This window comes from Platalea leucorodia (genome assembly GCF_965183815.1).
Source record: "Platalea leucorodia genome assembly, chromosome: 13".
NCBI lineage: Eukaryota > Metazoa > Chordata > Aves > Pelecaniformes > Threskiornithidae > Platalea > Platalea leucorodia.
In genome coordinates this window covers 3,997,116-4,014,380 of record NC_138835.1, presented here as the reverse complement: position 1 = coordinate 4,014,380, position 17,265 = coordinate 3,997,116, and the positions used below count along the sequence as shown (strand labels likewise).

The following is a 17,265-nucleotide window of genomic DNA, read 5'->3' as shown; positions in this document are numbered from 1 at the left end:
GCCTGAGAAGTTACTGTTTGGAGGAGATGGCCATAGCAGACCTGCTGCACCTTATCAGGTGGTCTAAGGTTTTTGAGTTGTCTTGGTCTGGGGATCACTATGCATTTTCCAGTGGAAGCTTGGATTCCCATGCAGTGAGTTTGAACTGACCACAAGAGACGTGATTTTCTTGCTTATCTTTCATAGACTCCTAATAGCAGATTATAGCTAGAAAATCACCTCTATAGGGAAATTGCTGCTAGACCAACATCTGCTTTAATTCCCAGGTAGCAGCTGAATCCTATGTTGACATTCCTCAGGCAAGAGGAACTTTTCTTTCATGAATGTTTGCATGACAAGGTCCAAACCAGGTAGTCATTTCTGCTGGGTCCCTGCCTCAGCTGATGTATAGTTACTGCTTAAGCCTTCCAGTTAAGTGATAGGGCTGCCCCTTCTCATCCTTCCACATGCTGGAGAGTCACCCTCTCCTTGAAGCTTGTTGCATTATGCCTGGGAGACAGATGTAATGCAGCAGTGCAAAAGCAATAGAAAATATTTGAGCTCTTACTTTTCTGAATTTTCAGATTTGCTCTGCAGCCTGACTGTTCTCTTAGATCTATGATTTGTATTGGATTTTCCTAAGCAACAAACAAGGAAAAGTATTAGACAATGACTGTATCCTACTCTAACCGCTTTTCAGTAGGCTGTGACTTGAGCAGGTCCTTGCAGTCCTGATCATGGCCTGGCTCATATTCTGTGGACAACCTGCTCTGGAAGGCTGTCTAATGAAGTGCAAGAGAAGAGGTGATGAAGGGCAGGAGAAGACTGAACAAGGTGAAGCACAGCCAGGCTGTGACAGCCTGTGATGTTGCTGAGGCAAGTCTGATGCAGATGAGACCACCTAGTGCTTGCAGAAAAGGCTGTCCTAAATATGCCCGCTCAAGGACAAGCCCCTTTGTGCACCTACAGCATGTCCTAAGACAGTGTGGTTGCTTGGGATCATGGTCACTGACCTTCACAGACCAGGCCAGGGAAGTTATCACAGTCTGCCCTTGGAAGAATTTGCATGCCCAGCCCAGGCTAGGCAGACCTGGCAGCATGGAGCCAAACTCACTTTCAGTGCCGTCAGCCTCTGCCTGCTCTTCTCGCTGCTTTTGCTTGAACTTCATGTTGCCAAAGTGCATGATAGCGCCCACTATTTTATAGGAGCCGTATTTCTCATCATTGCTGAAGCCCAAGATGTCCATGGCGCGCTGAGGAGAGACAAAGCAGTATAGATAAAACAAAATCACCGCTCTGAGGTGAGGGCTGGTCCTCCCACCATCACCTATGGCGCTCTCCCCATCATGGGGATCTGGGCAGGGTACTCTATCCCGTGGGCACCTAGCCAAGGAATTCTATCCATGGGATTTTGAATGTGAGTCCAGCTCCCACAAGATCTATTTGAAAGCAAAAGGACTAGCACAAGTGGGAGGTTTTCTGAGCTGAGGTCTCATTTTCTCATGGGAGCCATGGGAAGTGCTCATGTGCTAGAGGCCCTTCCTAATGCAGGGAATTACTCTCCCTTCTCTGCCTGGAGGAGGCTGTTGATAGAGATCAGAGTCACTCTGCTCTTTCTTGTAGGCTCACAGCATGTGTAGAGCCAATAAACCACAGGGAACTCACAGCTAATTTAGAGAAGGATGCAGAAAAGCCAGGACAGGTCCCCATGTCTGCCCAGAAGGAGGTCGTGCCCTCCCCAGGCCCCTGCCTCAGGCTGTGCAGTATGAAGGAAGTAGACGTACATCTGTTGCCATGAGTTCCTCGCCGTCATCCAGGTTGTCCACAGTTGTTACACCCTGAGAGCAGAAGTGGTAGTCGTAGGGGTTGAGTGAGAGCAGCAGCATATCTGTTGGGGGAAGACATGCAGGGGGTGAGGCCAGTCTGACAGAGACAAAGCTGGGGCAGAGGGGCAACCCTGGACACAGATGAAGAGGTAAGGCTTCACCGGCCTCAACTAGAGGGCACTAGCTGGTGGGAGGAACAGCCTCTTCAAGCCCAGGCAGGCCCACACGTGGGTCCATCTCTTCTGTGATGTGCCTCCTGCTTGCTATCTTGGGATATGGCTTGGCTGCAGACTGATTTAGAAGTGGCCATCCATGTCCTTGTGACCACCAGATAAGATTACTGCTCTGCACAGCTCTCCAGACCTGCCTAATAAGGTATTGTTCTTGAGCCAGCAACAAGCTCAAGAGCCCGCAGCCAAGAGGCTGACCACCCCAGGGGACTGTGCCAACCATCCTTCTGCAGCGTGGAAATGTTTCCTGTGCGCTCCGTGTGACCTGGCACCTGGAGGGCAGGGCTGCTCAGAGCACAGGACTGCTCCAGTGAAAATTTGGGTCAGCTGGGACTGTCCTGGGGAACACATCTAGGATATATCTACACCAGGGCCGCTGCTGTGAGTGAGCTGTGCAGCTGTTTTCAAGCTCACCTGAAACAGGTCATCTCACTAGGGTGGCTGAAGGAGCTCAGAGTAGGCTGCAAAACACTTCCCGCTACCACAAAATGAGTAAATATCCAGCCTGCACACGCTGAGGTCAGTGCTGTACCCACCACACGATGAGGACTCTATGCAAGGCAGCTTTGCAAAACACGCTCCCACCCTGCAGATAGATCCTGAGTGACCACTCCTCTGTTCCTAGACAGTTGCAGAAAGGGCTTTAGTCTGGCTGCTCGGTCTGTGAAGATAAAGGAGGCTGGACTAGATGACCTCTTGAAATCCCTTCCACCCTGAATTATCTGCCAATCCTATGATCCTGTGCAGCTAGCAAAGCATTCAAGGGGCAGTACCTGCATGGTGAGCTGGGTTTGCTCATTCCCTGTGGATCCCAAAGCTGACAACAGAGCCCTTTGTTGCTGTTTTCCGGCCATCGTGCTATAAAGGCTACGCTGCAGCTTTGGCTGCCTTACCTTGCAGCTCTGGTTTCTTCCCAGAGAGGATCTGGTAGTAGATGTGGTAGCTTCGCTCTTTGGGTTGCTGGAAAATCACTCTTGATTTTTCCAGGAGATCTAGAATCAAATAAGGCAGAAGGGTTAGAGGAGGGCTTGTTCTTTCCTGGATCTGACCTAGCATCGGCACAAAAAGTGAGATGAAATCCCTCCCCGCTGCAGCTGGCACACATTTACTCACAGATGTCAATGTCTGCAGATGCCAGCTTCCCTGAGGGGCCAAAATGGATCCGGATGAACTTGCCCTGAAAACACGTGCAAGGAGGTAAGTGCTGGGCTTGGCTACACAGCTACAATTCTGAACAGCTCCTAGAAACCTCAGACAAGGCACTGGTAATTTCCCACTTCTTACGCTTCTGCTGATGCCAGGCAAGTTACTGGTCTCTGTGAGGGTTAGGTGGGTGAAGTTCTCTGGTTTGTAGTGTGCAGAGGGTCAGACAGCATTGCCTAAGGCTTTAAACACTAGGCAGGCAGAAATTTCACTCACAGCAGATAAACCCCTGTCCTCAAGCCTGTTCTTAAAGCTAAGCACTTCTGCGGGGCAGCGTGATACTGAGTCTGTCCACAGCCTCCTGCTCCATGGTGTGCTGAGGAACCTCATGCAGGAGTGTCTCCTTTCCCTCCAAGGCACATCAAAGCCCCCTGTGGCTGATGACCTCTGCATCCCACAGCAGACCCAGGCTGGGCTTAACTAAAAAGATGCTCCTCCCTGGAAGGGGCATGGTGGTCTGTCCCAGCTCCAGCACTCCAGCCTGTGCTTACTGGCCCTCTCAACTTTGGTCCTGTAAGGCACTTCTCTCCAGCCACAGGCTGTGACACCAGGGGGATTCATTCTGACCAGCACACCATTTACTGCACTGATGCACCCAGAAGCAGCTTGGCCTCAGCAGTCCAATCCCACTAGGAAGCAGAGCTAGCTTCCTGCTACGTGCCTTTAGCTCACACCGCACAAAAAGACAATGCCACAAGTGATGCATTCAGCTTACATAAACACAGCACATCATTAGCTCTCTCTCTTGCTAAGGCACTTACAAAACGCGAGGAGTTGTCATTTCTTATGGTTTTGGCATTGCCAAAAGCTTCCATAGCTGGGTTAGCCTCAATGATTTGATCTTCGAGGGTGCCCTGGAAAACAAAACCAAAGGATGTGTCAGCTCCCACACAGCCGGAGGGGATCTGTTACCAACAACACAGGGAAACAGAGAGTGGGGCTCCTTGCACCATCTGCCTGCTACGCTCGTTAGCTGCCTTTAAGAGCCTGCTGCTGCTGAGGTATCTCCTTGTCTCATGAGGCAATGCAGCTTGGTTTAGGGGTCAGCAGAGCTAGGTTTTGCAGCAATGCTCTCTGTGGGCTTCTCCTTGCCCAAACTGGTCCCTCTGAAGATCCAGGCTGCTGTCCCCTCTGCACACAGCAGTCCTTAGCCCCTTTCTTAGGCTGCTACAATATGCAAACCAAGAGCAAGCACACATTGTCACCACTACAGTCTGAAACATTTCTCTTTGCTCTTTGAGTCTGCCAGGCATTTCCTCTTCCACCAAACCAAAGTCTTGGACAGTTCAAATCACAGCACATTGTAGAAGAAGAGATCCAGAAAACAGGCTTTAACTACAACTCTCTACACCAACAACATGCACAGCAGGGTCACAGTGTGATGGGAACACATCACAGGCCCCAGCTGGTGTGATCTGCTCAACTCACTGGAGCTCTCCTGAGCAAGCCCCACGATTAATCTTCCCCTAACCTTGTTTTTCCATTCACGTTTCACATGCACAGTTCAAAGATAAAGAGACAGCCACCACCTAACGCAGGCAAAGCAGGACAAGAATTCGAGGAGAGAAGCAAGAGACTCGTGCCAAGCCACACGAAGGACAGCGGGGTTTGACAACAGTAGCAGAGTTTGGTGGCACAGGCACCTGCAGGATTTTTCATGAGAGCTTTTGCCCATGCTCTGACACATTACAGTCCATAGGGCTTTCCTTAGGTGGGAAACACCAGCTCTGGGCTCTGCCCACCAAGAGCTGCGCTGTCTTTTCAATGTTGGGCCCACGACTGCTCCTCACCTCTGCAGCTCCAGGCATGTGAAGGGCAAAAGAGACAGGGAGCAGCTGTGAATCACAGCTTTACTAACAAACTGTATTTTGTCACCTGGATATCCTTTGATCTGTTATCTTTAAATTCAGCCTGATCTAAAATTGCCTGGCCTGTGAGATTCAATGGGGGCTGCTCCATGGGCTGCCCCAGGACCCACAGATTCAGCCCCCCAGCTATCTCGCTCTTAGTAAGTTTGCCCAAGGGGTCTGAGGCTCATGTGTTAATGAGCATCTCCCAACCAAGAGTGTGCATCAGCTAAAGGCTTTCCCTCGGCGCTCAGGCAGAGAAACCGAGGGCCAAGGATGTACGACTGAGCTGCTGAGCCCTTGGGGTGCTGGGAATGCCAGGGACTGAACCTTTGCCGGATTTCCAAAGGCACTCAGTTGTTTCCTTGGAGCTAAGCAAGCACCTCAGAAACGCACCTCAGAGAAGGACATCAGCTGCCTGCAATGTGGTGGGCTGAGCCAGTCCAGGTCTTTGCAGAGGGTGGCATGTCCAGGCATCATCAGGGCCCCGGTCTGCAGCCAGAGCACAGTGCTGCCCGTGGCAAAAAGGCTCTTCCCCTGCCCCTCGGCACCACCGCCCTCAGCTGGGCTTCAAGGCCGGGGGGACACTAACGGCTCAGAGACTGGAGGCTTCACCTTATCTTTGGAGGAGCCCACACCACCCCCAGGCAAACACTGTGCTGATTAGGAACGAGCGTTTGAAGAGTAATGATCCCTTGGAGGAGAGGTTGGAGTCAGAAAGGTAGAAAGTCACTAGGAGATGAAACACCAAAGCTTCAAACTATGGGAAGGCGGGAGATACAAAGCCAAGCAGAGAACCAAACGCTGCCCAGGTGCTGGGGCAGCCCTTGCTCCCAGACCCAAAGCAGATGCCCCACACAGGCCTTCCCCATCACCCCGCCGTAGCTCTGCGGTGCAGCAGAACCCTGTCCTCAATTAAAGATCAGGAGTCTACAACACTTACCCCAGTTTTAGTGGCAAGAGCTGCCTAGAGAAAGGAAAGAAAATTGTCTTTAGAAATCCAGAAAAGCCAGGCAAGAACCACAAGAAGCATGGTCAGAAAAGCAGGGCATGACCATTTAGTGCCAAAAAACGTCCAAGAAAAAATGGGAGGATTAAACTTTATAAGAGATGCCAAAAAGTTGTTAAATAGATTAGCTCAAGAAAATAAAGAAATGCGTCAAAAAGCAAGAACAGTTAAATCCAAACCCAAAGAAGAGTAAAGAAAATAATGCTGAAGTATTGCTTGTCTGATACCTAAAGCAGCCAGTTTGCTTCTACAGGGGAAAAGCAGGCTGGAGCCTCAACGTATCAAGAAGAAAGAAGCAATTGCAAGGGCAGCTCAAAAATAACCAGCACCAAAGAAATGCAAGAATCAAAACATGAGCAAGAAAAGCACAAGGTAGAAAAGGGTCAAAATGAACAAGAGGAGAAAAAAAGGAGAAAAGGACGAAAAGCAAGGCTTAAAAGAGGCAAGGTGGAAAATGGCAGGTTTACTCCATTCTTTTAATGCTCCTTAAGAAGATGATCTGTGGGGTGTTGAAGGAGGAAGAGAAGATAAAGAGGGCATCTAAAGCACCTCTTCCAGGCTGTGCAGATTGAGCAGCCACATAAAAAAAAATCCATTTCCCCTTGAGCAGAATAATTTCAAGCCTTGCTTGTTCAAAAGTCAGGGAAAAGCCAAGCCCTGGGTGGGTCAGACCAAAACACGCTTCCAAATGCAAAAAGTTGAGGGAAGAAAAAAAAAAGTAAAAAGAAGAAGAAAGGGGGAGGGGGGAAAAAAGAAAAAAATAATAAAGAAAGGAAGAAAACAGCAAGAACTTGTTTCAAAAGAGGGTCTTACTAATTTCTTGCCCGGTGTGTCGCCCAAGGCTGCGACAATGGCAAAGTACTGAATGACCCGCTTGGTGTTTACAGTCTTACCAGCACCAGATTCTCCGCTTAGAGTAACAGAAATACACAGATCAAGGACATGAGGCAAAGAACAGGCAAAACTTCAAACAGAGACCCTGCCGACCTGCCACCCCACTCATCGTGCCAGGAGGGAGAAGTAAAGTAGCGGAGGGACGGGGAGGCCGGCATTATCAATCCCCTCCAGCCTGCGGGTGTACGTGCTTGTCTTTGGGGTTTGTCTTGGGAGCGAAACACAGCTCCATCCTCGCCATGTCCTCCGGCTGCAAGCCCAGGCTCTGCCTGCCTCCTCGAAGGTGCCGCGGGGGGTCAGCTGCCCACCCGCAGACATGGCGGGAGGTGCCGGCGCCCACCACGGCTGTACGGCCCTGGCCCCGGGGCTTCAGCTGTCCGGGATCAGCCAGGAACCAGCCTCGCCTCCTCCCGCTCGGGTAGTTTCAGCATGTCCCGCTTTGTTGAGGGGGGCTTGGAGATGGAGATGGCAGTGGCACTGCGCTGGGGCGAATCCTGCCTGGGTGAGCGCGGGGGCTGGCGTGCCCCGCGCGGGGTGCGGGCGGCCGGCGGGCCCCACTGAGCTCATCCCTATAGTTAGCCACTCTCCCATTGTAATCCCAGATCACAAAGAGCCGGGGGGGAGCCGGGGAGCGGAGCTGCTGCCGGACACACGCCAAGCATCTCTCCGCAGCCCCTGCCTTTCCTAATTAGGCTATGGCTGAGGCTAAAAATGTCCGTGGCTCCTGGCAGCGGCATAGGGTCCTTTAGAGTCCTTTATATAGCCCTTATCTATATGTCACTTGAAATCAACCTGGCCTACACCCTCCCACGTCACCCTCCTCCCCCGCCGCCACCCCTCCGGCCACCGCCGCCATCTCCCTCTGGCCTTGGCCTCCATCCCTCCTTCCCCCTCGCTCCTCGAGGACGCTGGCGGTCGGGGCGCCCCATGGCAGCTCCCGCAGCTGTCGGGGTGCGGGGGAGCCTGCCCGCCAGGGCCGCGCGGGGCTTTGTCACCTGGCGCGGCGGCGGCGGCAGGCTGGGCGGGAAGGGACGGGGGGGCCAACAGCTGCCGGGGCGGGGGGGACGCGGCCGGGGGGGCCCTCCCGAGGCACGGGGTGCTGGCTCAGGGCCCCCCAGGAGGGCAGCATGGGGGGCCTTGGCGACTTGCACCGGGCTGGGCAGGGCGAGGGCACGGAGGGGCACTTACGTGATGAGCATGGACTGGTTTTCGCGGTCTGGAAGAGAAGGAGCAGGCGTTAGGCCGGTGCCGCCCACCTCACCCCCTGCCCCGGGAGCCCGGACCCCCCAGGACTGGGATCCCCCAGGCGAGGGCTTACTGCGCAGCATGTCGTTGTAAGCGTTGTCGGCGATGGAGTAGATGTGCGGGGGCGCCTCAGAGCGCCGCTTGCCCTTGTAGGCCGCCACTACGGGCGCGGTGTAGACGGGCAGCCACTTGTAGGGGTTGATGGTGACACAGAAGAGCCCTGAGTAGGTCTGCGGGGGGAAAGGGGACGGATGAGGGACGGAGGGCCCCTGACGCCCCTTCACCTCCCCGCCCCAGGGGGTGACCCCCCGTCCCCGGGCGCCATCAGCTTACGTAGATCATCCAGTGGGAGTAGCGGCGCTTCAGGTTGTAGAGCACGGAGGCCTCGTTGAGGTGTGTCAGCATGGCCATGTCCTCGATCATGTCGAACTTCGGGGGGTTCATGGCCTGCACCTCATCCTCCTTCACCACCCGCGTCTGCCAGAGGAGGGGGGACACATCAGATGGACCCCAGCCCCCACCGAACACCCTCTCCCCCAAAACCCGCCGGGTGGGTGGATGTACTGACAGTCCCATGCTGGGGACAGCCCCGACCCTGTGCCTGCTGTCCTCCCAACAGTGCTGCCCTCCATGTTGGGGTGATGGGGGTAGGGGAGCCCTGCCAGCACCCCAGCCACAAAGCCCAGCTGGGAAAAGCAAGCCCCAAGCCCATCCCCTCCCCAGGGACATGGGCTACGGCCGAGCCCGGCAGAGGGGGTCCCAGCTGGGGGGCACCAAGATGTCACCCCGCAACATGCTCGACACCCCTGTCCTGTGCTCAGCCTAAAACCCTGCAGCAGCGCAGTCTTTCACTCGGAGAGATCCCCGGTTATTTGGGCAAACAGCTGAAGCCTGTACCCCATCACTTATAACTGGATTTATTTAATCCCGTCAAGCCAAGCACTGGGAAACTATCGCGTTACGTATCTGGCCTGAATGGAAGAAGCTGGATGTAGCAAATGGTCTTGTTAATAAAGATTAAATGAAATCTTTCAAAGAGGTTTTTTTACAGGTAATATGAAATGCGTGGTGTTAAAAAGTGTTAGGTGTCAAAAGCGGGAAGGTAGATAGAAGGATAAGGGTGGGGTTATGTCTCTTGAAACTGTTTCTGCTGGAAATGCTGATCCAGGGAAAGCAGACACAGGTTTAGATTTTGTAAATCCATGACAAATTATTAACAAAAAAACAGTTTCAAGAGGGAATGGCAAAAAAGGTTTGGAAACTGCTTTGTTTGCAGAAGCTGAAGATCTTCAACCACAGCTTTTTAAACATAAGAATAAACTTTTCAAATTGACACCTGCTCCCCCATAAATTTTCTTTTGGGGTAGCAAAACTATTTTCTCTTTTTTTCCCAATTTCAGACAAAAATATTTTCAAAACCTTGACACTTTTCAAAGACGATTACATATATTTCTTTTCAATTCGGCAGACATGAGCGCTTCTCAGTGTCATGATGACTAGCCAAGAAACAGAAATAACAAAGTCTACCATCTACTGCTTACTCAGTTCTTTGCTCTTTTTCCCGGTTTTACACTAGTGTAAAGATGTGGCAAGGCCACACGACTCCCATACCCGAGAAAAGAATAACAATTAAGCTCATTTGCGGCTATTTGTACTGGATATTATCCTGACAAATATCAGCTGATTGTTGCTTGCTTTGCCTCCCTCCTGCTGCTGGAAAGCTGGAGCCTCACCGCTAGACATAGCTGGTCCTACCTCTTTACCCAGCGGCTGTTCTCCCAACAGCACTGCTTACTCTGCTGCAAATCTCAGCTAAAATGAGTAGGAATTGGCCAACCAGCCCCTTACCTCTTGTTTTGAGCTTTGAGATGAGCCGGGCAGCGGTTCAGCATTGCAAAGGGCTGTGCTGGAGCCTTCGGGCAGACCTTCCTCCCACGGCCGGGAGCTGTGCTGGGCCAGCCCGACCGTCCCCCTTTGGGCTGTCTTGCACGGTAAACCGTGCTTGAAAGCAAACACTTGATGGGGGGATGCTGAACCGTTGCCACTCTTGACAAGTAATTGGCCTACGTGTCCTGACACACTGCGGTGTGTGTCCCCTCGGGGCATGACTGATTGCTGAGCATGGAAGGATTATCAGCAAGAGCTTGGCTAGTTTCAGACGTGATCTTGTCACACGTACCCCCCGTCCGCACACACTTGCTAGCCCTTGGTAAATGAAAGGTATTTTGCTTACTTCCTTATTTTTTGTTTCCACAGTGACTTTGCCACCAGAGCTTTCTTTGATTTCCACTTCAATATAAGCTTCTTTCTCATCTGGGATCCAAGCTCGCTTCTTTCCTAGAGGAGGGGAAGAAAGGAAAGGAAAAGAAAGGAAAGGAAAGGAAAGGAAAGGAAAGGAAAGGAAAGGAAAGGAAAGGAAAGGAAAGGAAAGGAAAGGAAAGGAAAGGAAAGGAAAGGAAAGGAAAGGAAGGGAAGGGAAGGGAAGGGAAGGGAAGGGAAGGGAAGGGAAGGGAAGGGAAGGGAAGGGAAGGGAAGGGAAGGGAAGGGAAGGGAAGGGAAGGGAAGGGAAGGGAAGGGAAGGGAAGGGAAGGGAAGGGAAGGGAAGGGAAGGGAAGGAAAGGAAAGGAAAGGAAAGGAAAGGAAAGGAAAGGAAAGGAAAGGAAAGGAAAGGAAAGGAAAGGAAAGGAAAGGAAAGGAAAGGAAAGGAAGAGACACAAAACAAGTTGAAATGTAGGAAACCATTTGAAATTGTCAACTGAAAGCCACATAAATGCGGTCTGATAACATGGAAGGACAACGATTATTCCTTTCTGTGATCTTGGCCATAGGAGCTGAGATTTCTTTGCCTTTTTCATGTTTGACAGCTGTTTAATTTGCCAGGGTCAACTTTTAGTTTGACAGAAGTCTGTTGTTTCATGTGTGCTTGCACTCGGACCATCATGAAAAAAGATTGGGGAGAGAAAGCAAAACTCTCCTTGTTTGCCGAGCCGAAAGGAGCAAGTTGGGCCCTGGAGCCCAGGGACGGTGAGCCACGGTACAGTGGGGTGACTGGGACAGAGTGGACACCTCCAAAATGAAACAGAGCTGGAGAAGGCTTTGCCACTAGTCCCTCGGCCCATCTCCCTCAGCCCTCCTGCCCCTCAGGGTCAGGGGAGAGGAACAGCCACCTCCGCCCACACCTCAGCAGATAAGGGGACAGTCAAAAACCTGCTTTTCCTACTTCTGAGATCTTCCTGTCCGCCAGGGTGATGGGGGCAATTCTGCAGCACCTGCAATACCATGGGTACCAGCACTGGGAAAGGGACGGGGACGCTCTCCAAAGAGAGCCATGGCCAAGGGCTCCCCTGGGGCTGTGCCGAGAGCTGCCTTCAGGTCTTACCATCGAATGGGATTGTCTGAAGCTTCAGCTGCTCTGTGTAGCTTTTCCGGAGGTATTCAGCAGCCTCCCCAAACTCGCTCATGTCCAGCATAGACATCTTGCCAGGCTGGAGGAAGACTTGGCAACAGCGAAGGAAGAGTGAAAGACACCTGAATGCTGGAAGGAGGGAAGGGACAAGGAGTCAGTGCATGGGGAAAGCACCCGCTGCTGGGCTGCTAACCAAGAGCAATTCAGTCACCAAACGTGCTTTTAATTTTAAAAAGTGAGAGAAGATAGCAACAACAATACTAGCTAATAATTTGTATAATAGCAAGACAATTACTGAACACTTTCCCTTCTGCTGCTATCAGCCCCGCACTGCAAGTGCCAGCTGGGTAAGCCAGCATCGCTTTGGTGTCAAAATCCACATTCGCATTTTAGGTGTTATCAGACATCGTCAGCGACACTCCTTTTCTTGATAAACTCAGCTAAAAACTATTCCAGCTCTACAGACCTGTTGGAGCCCTGGTGCCCTGCACAAAACCTCTGCAAAGACCCCGGTCTATGTTGCAGAGCAATATTACAAGAAGATAAAAGCAAGACTGGAGGTATTATTCCTGGGAAGACCCCTTCTAGAAGACCACTGTGACAGCTGCTGGGAAAAGAGCTTTTATGAGAGTGCTTTCTAATATCCATCTAATGCAGTATCACACAGCAGAGCTCCGAAACGCCGCAGCTATCACGAACGTAGCCACTGCGGGTAGCCAGCAACTTGGCAAAGCGCACAGATCTGAGATCTTTTGCTTAGATCTTAGCAAAAATGCTCTCAGTCCAGGTCTGTCCCACCCTCCCCTGTACCGCCAGAGTCAGCCCCTGTCCTCCAGGAACATCCACCCTGCAGAGGTGAAGCGGGTTAGTAGCAGAGGACAAGCGTGCACACAGACATGCTCTTTATTACTAACCTTGGTGATAGGACTGAGTGGCTGTGTGCGTGCAGCAAAGCCCCTTTTTATTGTGTCTGTCAAGGTCAGAGTGGGAAAAGATATGTCAGAAATTCCCATGTGTCATGTCCACACAGCTCCATTGGTGCTGCTGTCCCACTGCCTGGAGAGACACAAAAGGCAAACTTCACTTTTATCTCTCTGCAAATGCAGCCTGGTTATTTTTATTCCTGTATTGTCAGGCAAGTACAAAGGCAGAGTGAGAGGCTCCAGCTCCAGGAGGCAGCGCAGCACTCCAAGCCTGCCTGTGCTGCCTGCTCCGGCAGGGAGCAGAGGAACAAGAGCTTCGCCATTTCCTCCCGCACCTGAACAATCGGTCCTCCTGCTTCTTCCCCGCACCCCGCCAGGAGAGCCACTGCCTGCCGGGATGTGTGCAGCTGCTGGCTTTCCGAGCTGGAGCATCTCAACCTCAGCTCTGGTTCAGCCTCTCCCCGGCCAGACCACCTGGGAGCTGGGTACCAGGGAAGGACCTTGGGGCTCGGTCTCTGCTACCCCCTTGTCTTCTTCTCAAAGGGCTTGGCTTGTTTCCCGAGGCACACCAGCCGCTGCCCTTTTAACACTAAACCTCACAAACTCCAGAATTTTCATTTCTGAATATAGGCAAGTGAAACTCAACGGTTTTGTCAGAGGGGTCTGATGCTCCCTGGAGCCTCAGCAGCGCATGGGCTCAAGCCCCCTGCTCTGTCTTGCTGACGTGGATGGGCTCTGCCGGGACCCCTGGGTCCTGCTCCCAGAGCTCGCTCGCCTTGGCTTGGGAGCTTGGTTCATGGCTAGACCAGATTAAAGATCTCGCTAGTGAGGTTTCTGCCCTCTGGGCTGGCCATGTTGCTGCCCCCCCAAAGGACACTCATGCCTGCCCATCAAATGCTCCACTCTTTTTGCCTTTGCTTTGGTGCAATTAAAAAGCAAAGCAGGGCTGGATGCTTTTTTGCACCCCATCTCCCTCCTGCCCGTACCAGACCAGGACGTGTTGCTGTCAAGGGCAGGACCACCACGCACCTTCCCCAGGAAAAAGGACCACACAGAGCAGCCAGCAATTGCAGCTGGGATGTGCATGCCCTGCCAGGGTGGGCTACCGCCGCTCAGCCCCCGGGGAACACGGCCGCTCCTCTCTGCAGCGCTGCTCTGCTCCCTCCCGGACACAAAGCCGCTCCATGCCCCCTGTGGGAGCAGGGACACTCGTGGGCTGCTTGGATTCAACGCAGACTTGTGTGAAATGAGCTCCAGCCGCCTCCGGAGCTGGAAATCAGCCTAACTAGAGCTGGGTGACTTGGGACCCCCACATGCACGTGCAGGGAAGGGCAGCACCTGGTCCCCCTAGACGGTCTGGTTCGCCACATTCCCTGGGGGCTGCCTTGGTGTCAAACTGTCTCTGGGCTCCCCCATCGTGTGGTCATGTCCTGGGGACATAGAAATTAGAAATAACCCCACCGAGGTGATACTGGAGAACCAGGAACCATGGCTGCAGGGTTTTGCTATTCCCCATTCAGTACCCTTCACACCCCAAAGTAACTTGGGATTGTTGTATCCTCCTGAGAGTAGGGGAAACTGAGGCATAGGATGATTAAGGATTAGCTGCACAGTGCTGTGCCCAGGCTGGACATGGCATGGCCTCTGCCACGGCCAGAATAGCAACACTGGGAGCTGCTTAGGGGCATGTGGCTTCAGCCTGGGCACACAGCCCAGGTTGCAGAGAGATTTTTGCAGCCCCGGGACCTGCCCTGAACCTAAGCCAGGCACTAGAGGGGGTTTCTGCTGAAGCCCCAGCAGTGGTCGGTCCTTCCATCCAGTGCACAGGCATGGTTTGCTGCTAGACCCCTCAAGCCGGGGCTCCCAGTGCTGTCTCCTCCCCCCTGCCTCACAGGCGGGTCCTCTGCCCTCCCTCTCTGCTTTGGAGTGAAGTCTGGGAGATTCATGGCATGGAGGAGGACTCCAGACCTGTTCCCTGTGGCCTGAGCCCCAGCAGAGAGGATGGCTGGGCTCAGGGACAGGTTGATGTTGCCTTCATTGGCTGTGCAGTGTAATGTAAGGGCTTTGCCTGGTGCCAGTCTTCCCCATGAATTAAAATGCTCCCATGGAAGGGAGCCTGTAGCATGGACAAGGTGACTTTGAGCACATCAGGATAAAATGGGGTGCAAGCCCCCATATCCATGTCCCATGTGGGCACTCTCTCACCAGGCTGGTGTTCAGAAGCTCACGTCCTCATCGGGACTTGGGACCAGCAGCTGGTGCGGAGCTGGACTCCACGGATGTGTCTACTGCAGCTCCCCTGGGGAGATTATCAGGGGGACAGAAGCCCTGAGATCCCTCTTGACCATAGTGTGACAGAGATGCCAGGATGGCAGAGTTTCAGTGTCCTGAAGAGCCACAGGCACTGGTGGACCACAGGTCCCTCTGAGGTTACTGTGGTGGTCTTCTGCTTCTCTGTCGTGGGCTCAGAGTCAGGTTTCCACCCACACTCTGGAAGGACCCAAGGCCTTTGGTGGGTCCGGTGCCAAGTACCTTTGCCACGAGCACCCCGGCAGTGGGACGAGCTCTCGGCCCAGACCTACCAGCTGGCCCAGCCTCACACATTCTTCTCAGGGCATGTACTCGCCCCGTGCTCTGCTCACCCCCTCCCCTGCCTTATCTTTAAAGCGATTTTATTTTCGGAGATTCCTTCTGCAGTTCCTTCTGTTCGCCCTAGTTTCTCTCCCTCTTTGAAGAGGTTCCAGCAGGGTCCATCAAAGGCCGAGCAGATCTGTAGAAGGGGAAATGTGGAATGGTTGCTCCAGCAGCTGCTGAAGTGCACTTCCGCTGGGTTTGAGCATTTTCGGCGCTGGCATTTGTGATGTGGTTTTCAGGGTGGTAGGAAGCTCATCCTCATATTGCTGGCATGACCTGAGCTGTGCCCTGCTCAGACAGGTGTGACGGGGCATCCTTAGCGGGGCAGTGGCTGCAGAGGGCTCCTATGGACCTCCCACAAAACCCCACGGGCACAACAAGGAGCCCATGTCTGTAGCCTGAGCAGAGGGGAGCTTTCTTTAGGTGGCTATTGCCCAAAGTGAACAGTCTGCCTGAACGTCCCACCAGCCCTGCATGACCATCCTCAGCACTGGGAGCATCTCCCCTGGCCACTGAGACACCCCCGTTCTTCCCCCTGTAGCTCTGTGCTTTCCCCGTTGGTGTCCCATGATATGATGGAAGAGAACGGGGCCCCTCAGCCGTGCCCCCAAGGGCTGGACAATCTTCTCCCCATGGGACAGGACACCACCAGCACCAGACTGCAGAGCTGCCCCTTCAATGAGCATTTTGTGATCAGATCAGCTCCTACCCAGCCCTGGAGAGCCAGGAGGGTGCCAGGGGCTCAGCCATCCTCTCTGGAGAAATCCCCTGGCTGCTCCCCGACCCCCGGGAGGAATGTTTCCCATTAGCAGGCTCTGATAAGTGGCAGGAAGGAGAATTACTTTACGTGTCGGGCAGTTCGCTAGAGGTTTCCACACTTAACATATCACTGCTATCAGCTCCCTGAAATGCACTGGAGGGGAGTGCGAAGGTGGCTGATTAGATAAAGACAATCTGCAGAGGGGCTATTTCAGGCATATTTCCATCAAGCGAGAATGTCTGCTTACAGTGAGACAGGCGGAGGTGACAGGCCAGTGCTGCCAGTCCAACAGCGTCCCTCTGGCTCAGCCTGCCCATGCAAGGCTCCCTCCAAAGCAAACCCCTAAATCCCCACAGCCTTGTCCCACCAGGATGAGAGAGACAGCAGCCACCACCACAGCACAGCTTTCCACGCACCCCTCAACATCAGCAGGAGCTGAGTGCAGCAGTGATGCCACTGCAGGGACCCCAAAGGGCAGAAGCTCCCATGGGGCTTAGGATGGGGTTAGCACTGTATCGCCTCATCTCACAGCTCCCTGGGCACTTCCCAGCATGAGTGTCCTGCTGCCTGGACGTCCCACCCTGGGGACAATGCTGGTCCCCCTGTCCTGAGCTGGCTGTTCTTGGTGAAGTGCTGCCTGTGTAACCCTTCATGAACATGCATTAGGCTGCTGCTGCCATGAGCGCCTCGGTGCAGTGGTACACACCTCACCATGGCAGGAGGCTTGGGCAGCATGGGCACGCTGGTGGCTGAGCCTCTGGGCATTGTGCTTACACTGCACGCAGGAAGTCTCCAAAATGAATATCAGGACTGAGAAAGTACCTGGAAGAGACATGATGTGAGAAATTAGTGTCCAGAGTTGGCAAGCAAGGTGCTGGGAAGGTCACGCGCAGGCATGGAGACAGTGAGATCACCTGGAGACTGGGAAAATTAAAGAGGTTTTGTTTGTTGGCTTTGAATTTACCAGCTTTGAGGTTTGAGGGGTTTTCTTCTGGGATTGCCACCATAAAGCATCTGTTTAGGAATGAAGGTTTTACTGAATACCACAAAAATTACAGGAACATGTGAGCCTTCAGTGAAGATGCTTGAGGTTTTGGCAATGCACTTCAAAACAATGAGAGAAAAGAGAATCTTGCCCTGTTCATTTGAATACTTAATAGCACCTTAATTGCAGCTGGCCTGCTGGGACAGACCCTGGCACACAGCAGCCATTGGAAATCATGGCCAAGATCTGCCTTGGAGGCTGCAAGAGAGGTGCAGAGCCGGAGCAGAACCAGAGCTGGGACATGGTTCTGCCAGTCTGTGTGCA

At 53.1% G+C, this 17,265-nt stretch overlaps 1 protein-coding gene across 1 annotated transcript in view; it reads right to left on the bottom strand.

The window, feature by feature from the left end:
• Positions 1-11,724, bottom strand: part of MYH7B (myosin heavy chain 7B) — a gene marked incomplete at its 3' end in the record, with an annotated part of 29,021 nt that extends 17,297 nt beyond the window's left edge. The window contains exons 1-12 of the mRNA XM_082325681.1: positions 11,613-11,724; positions 10,467-10,570; positions 8,567-8,710; positions 8,307-8,463; positions 8,177-8,204; positions 6,908-7,004; positions 6,029-6,052; positions 4,000-4,092; positions 3,149-3,212; positions 2,929-3,027; positions 1,764-1,867; positions 1,094-1,232 (exon numbers count right to left, since the gene is read on the bottom strand). Coding sequence (XP_082181807.1) covers positions 1,094-1,232; positions 1,764-1,867; positions 2,929-3,027; positions 3,149-3,212; positions 4,000-4,092; positions 6,029-6,052; positions 6,908-7,004; positions 8,177-8,204; positions 8,307-8,463; positions 8,567-8,710; positions 10,467-10,570; positions 11,613-11,709 — 1,150 coding nt within the window. The 5' untranslated portion in view covers positions 11,710-11,724. The remainder of the gene's footprint in view (positions 1-1,093; positions 1,233-1,763; positions 1,868-2,928; positions 3,028-3,148; positions 3,213-3,999; positions 4,093-6,028; positions 6,053-6,907; positions 7,005-8,176; positions 8,205-8,306; positions 8,464-8,566; positions 8,711-10,466; positions 10,571-11,612) is intronic.
• Positions 11,725-17,265: the final 5,541 nt, after the last annotated feature.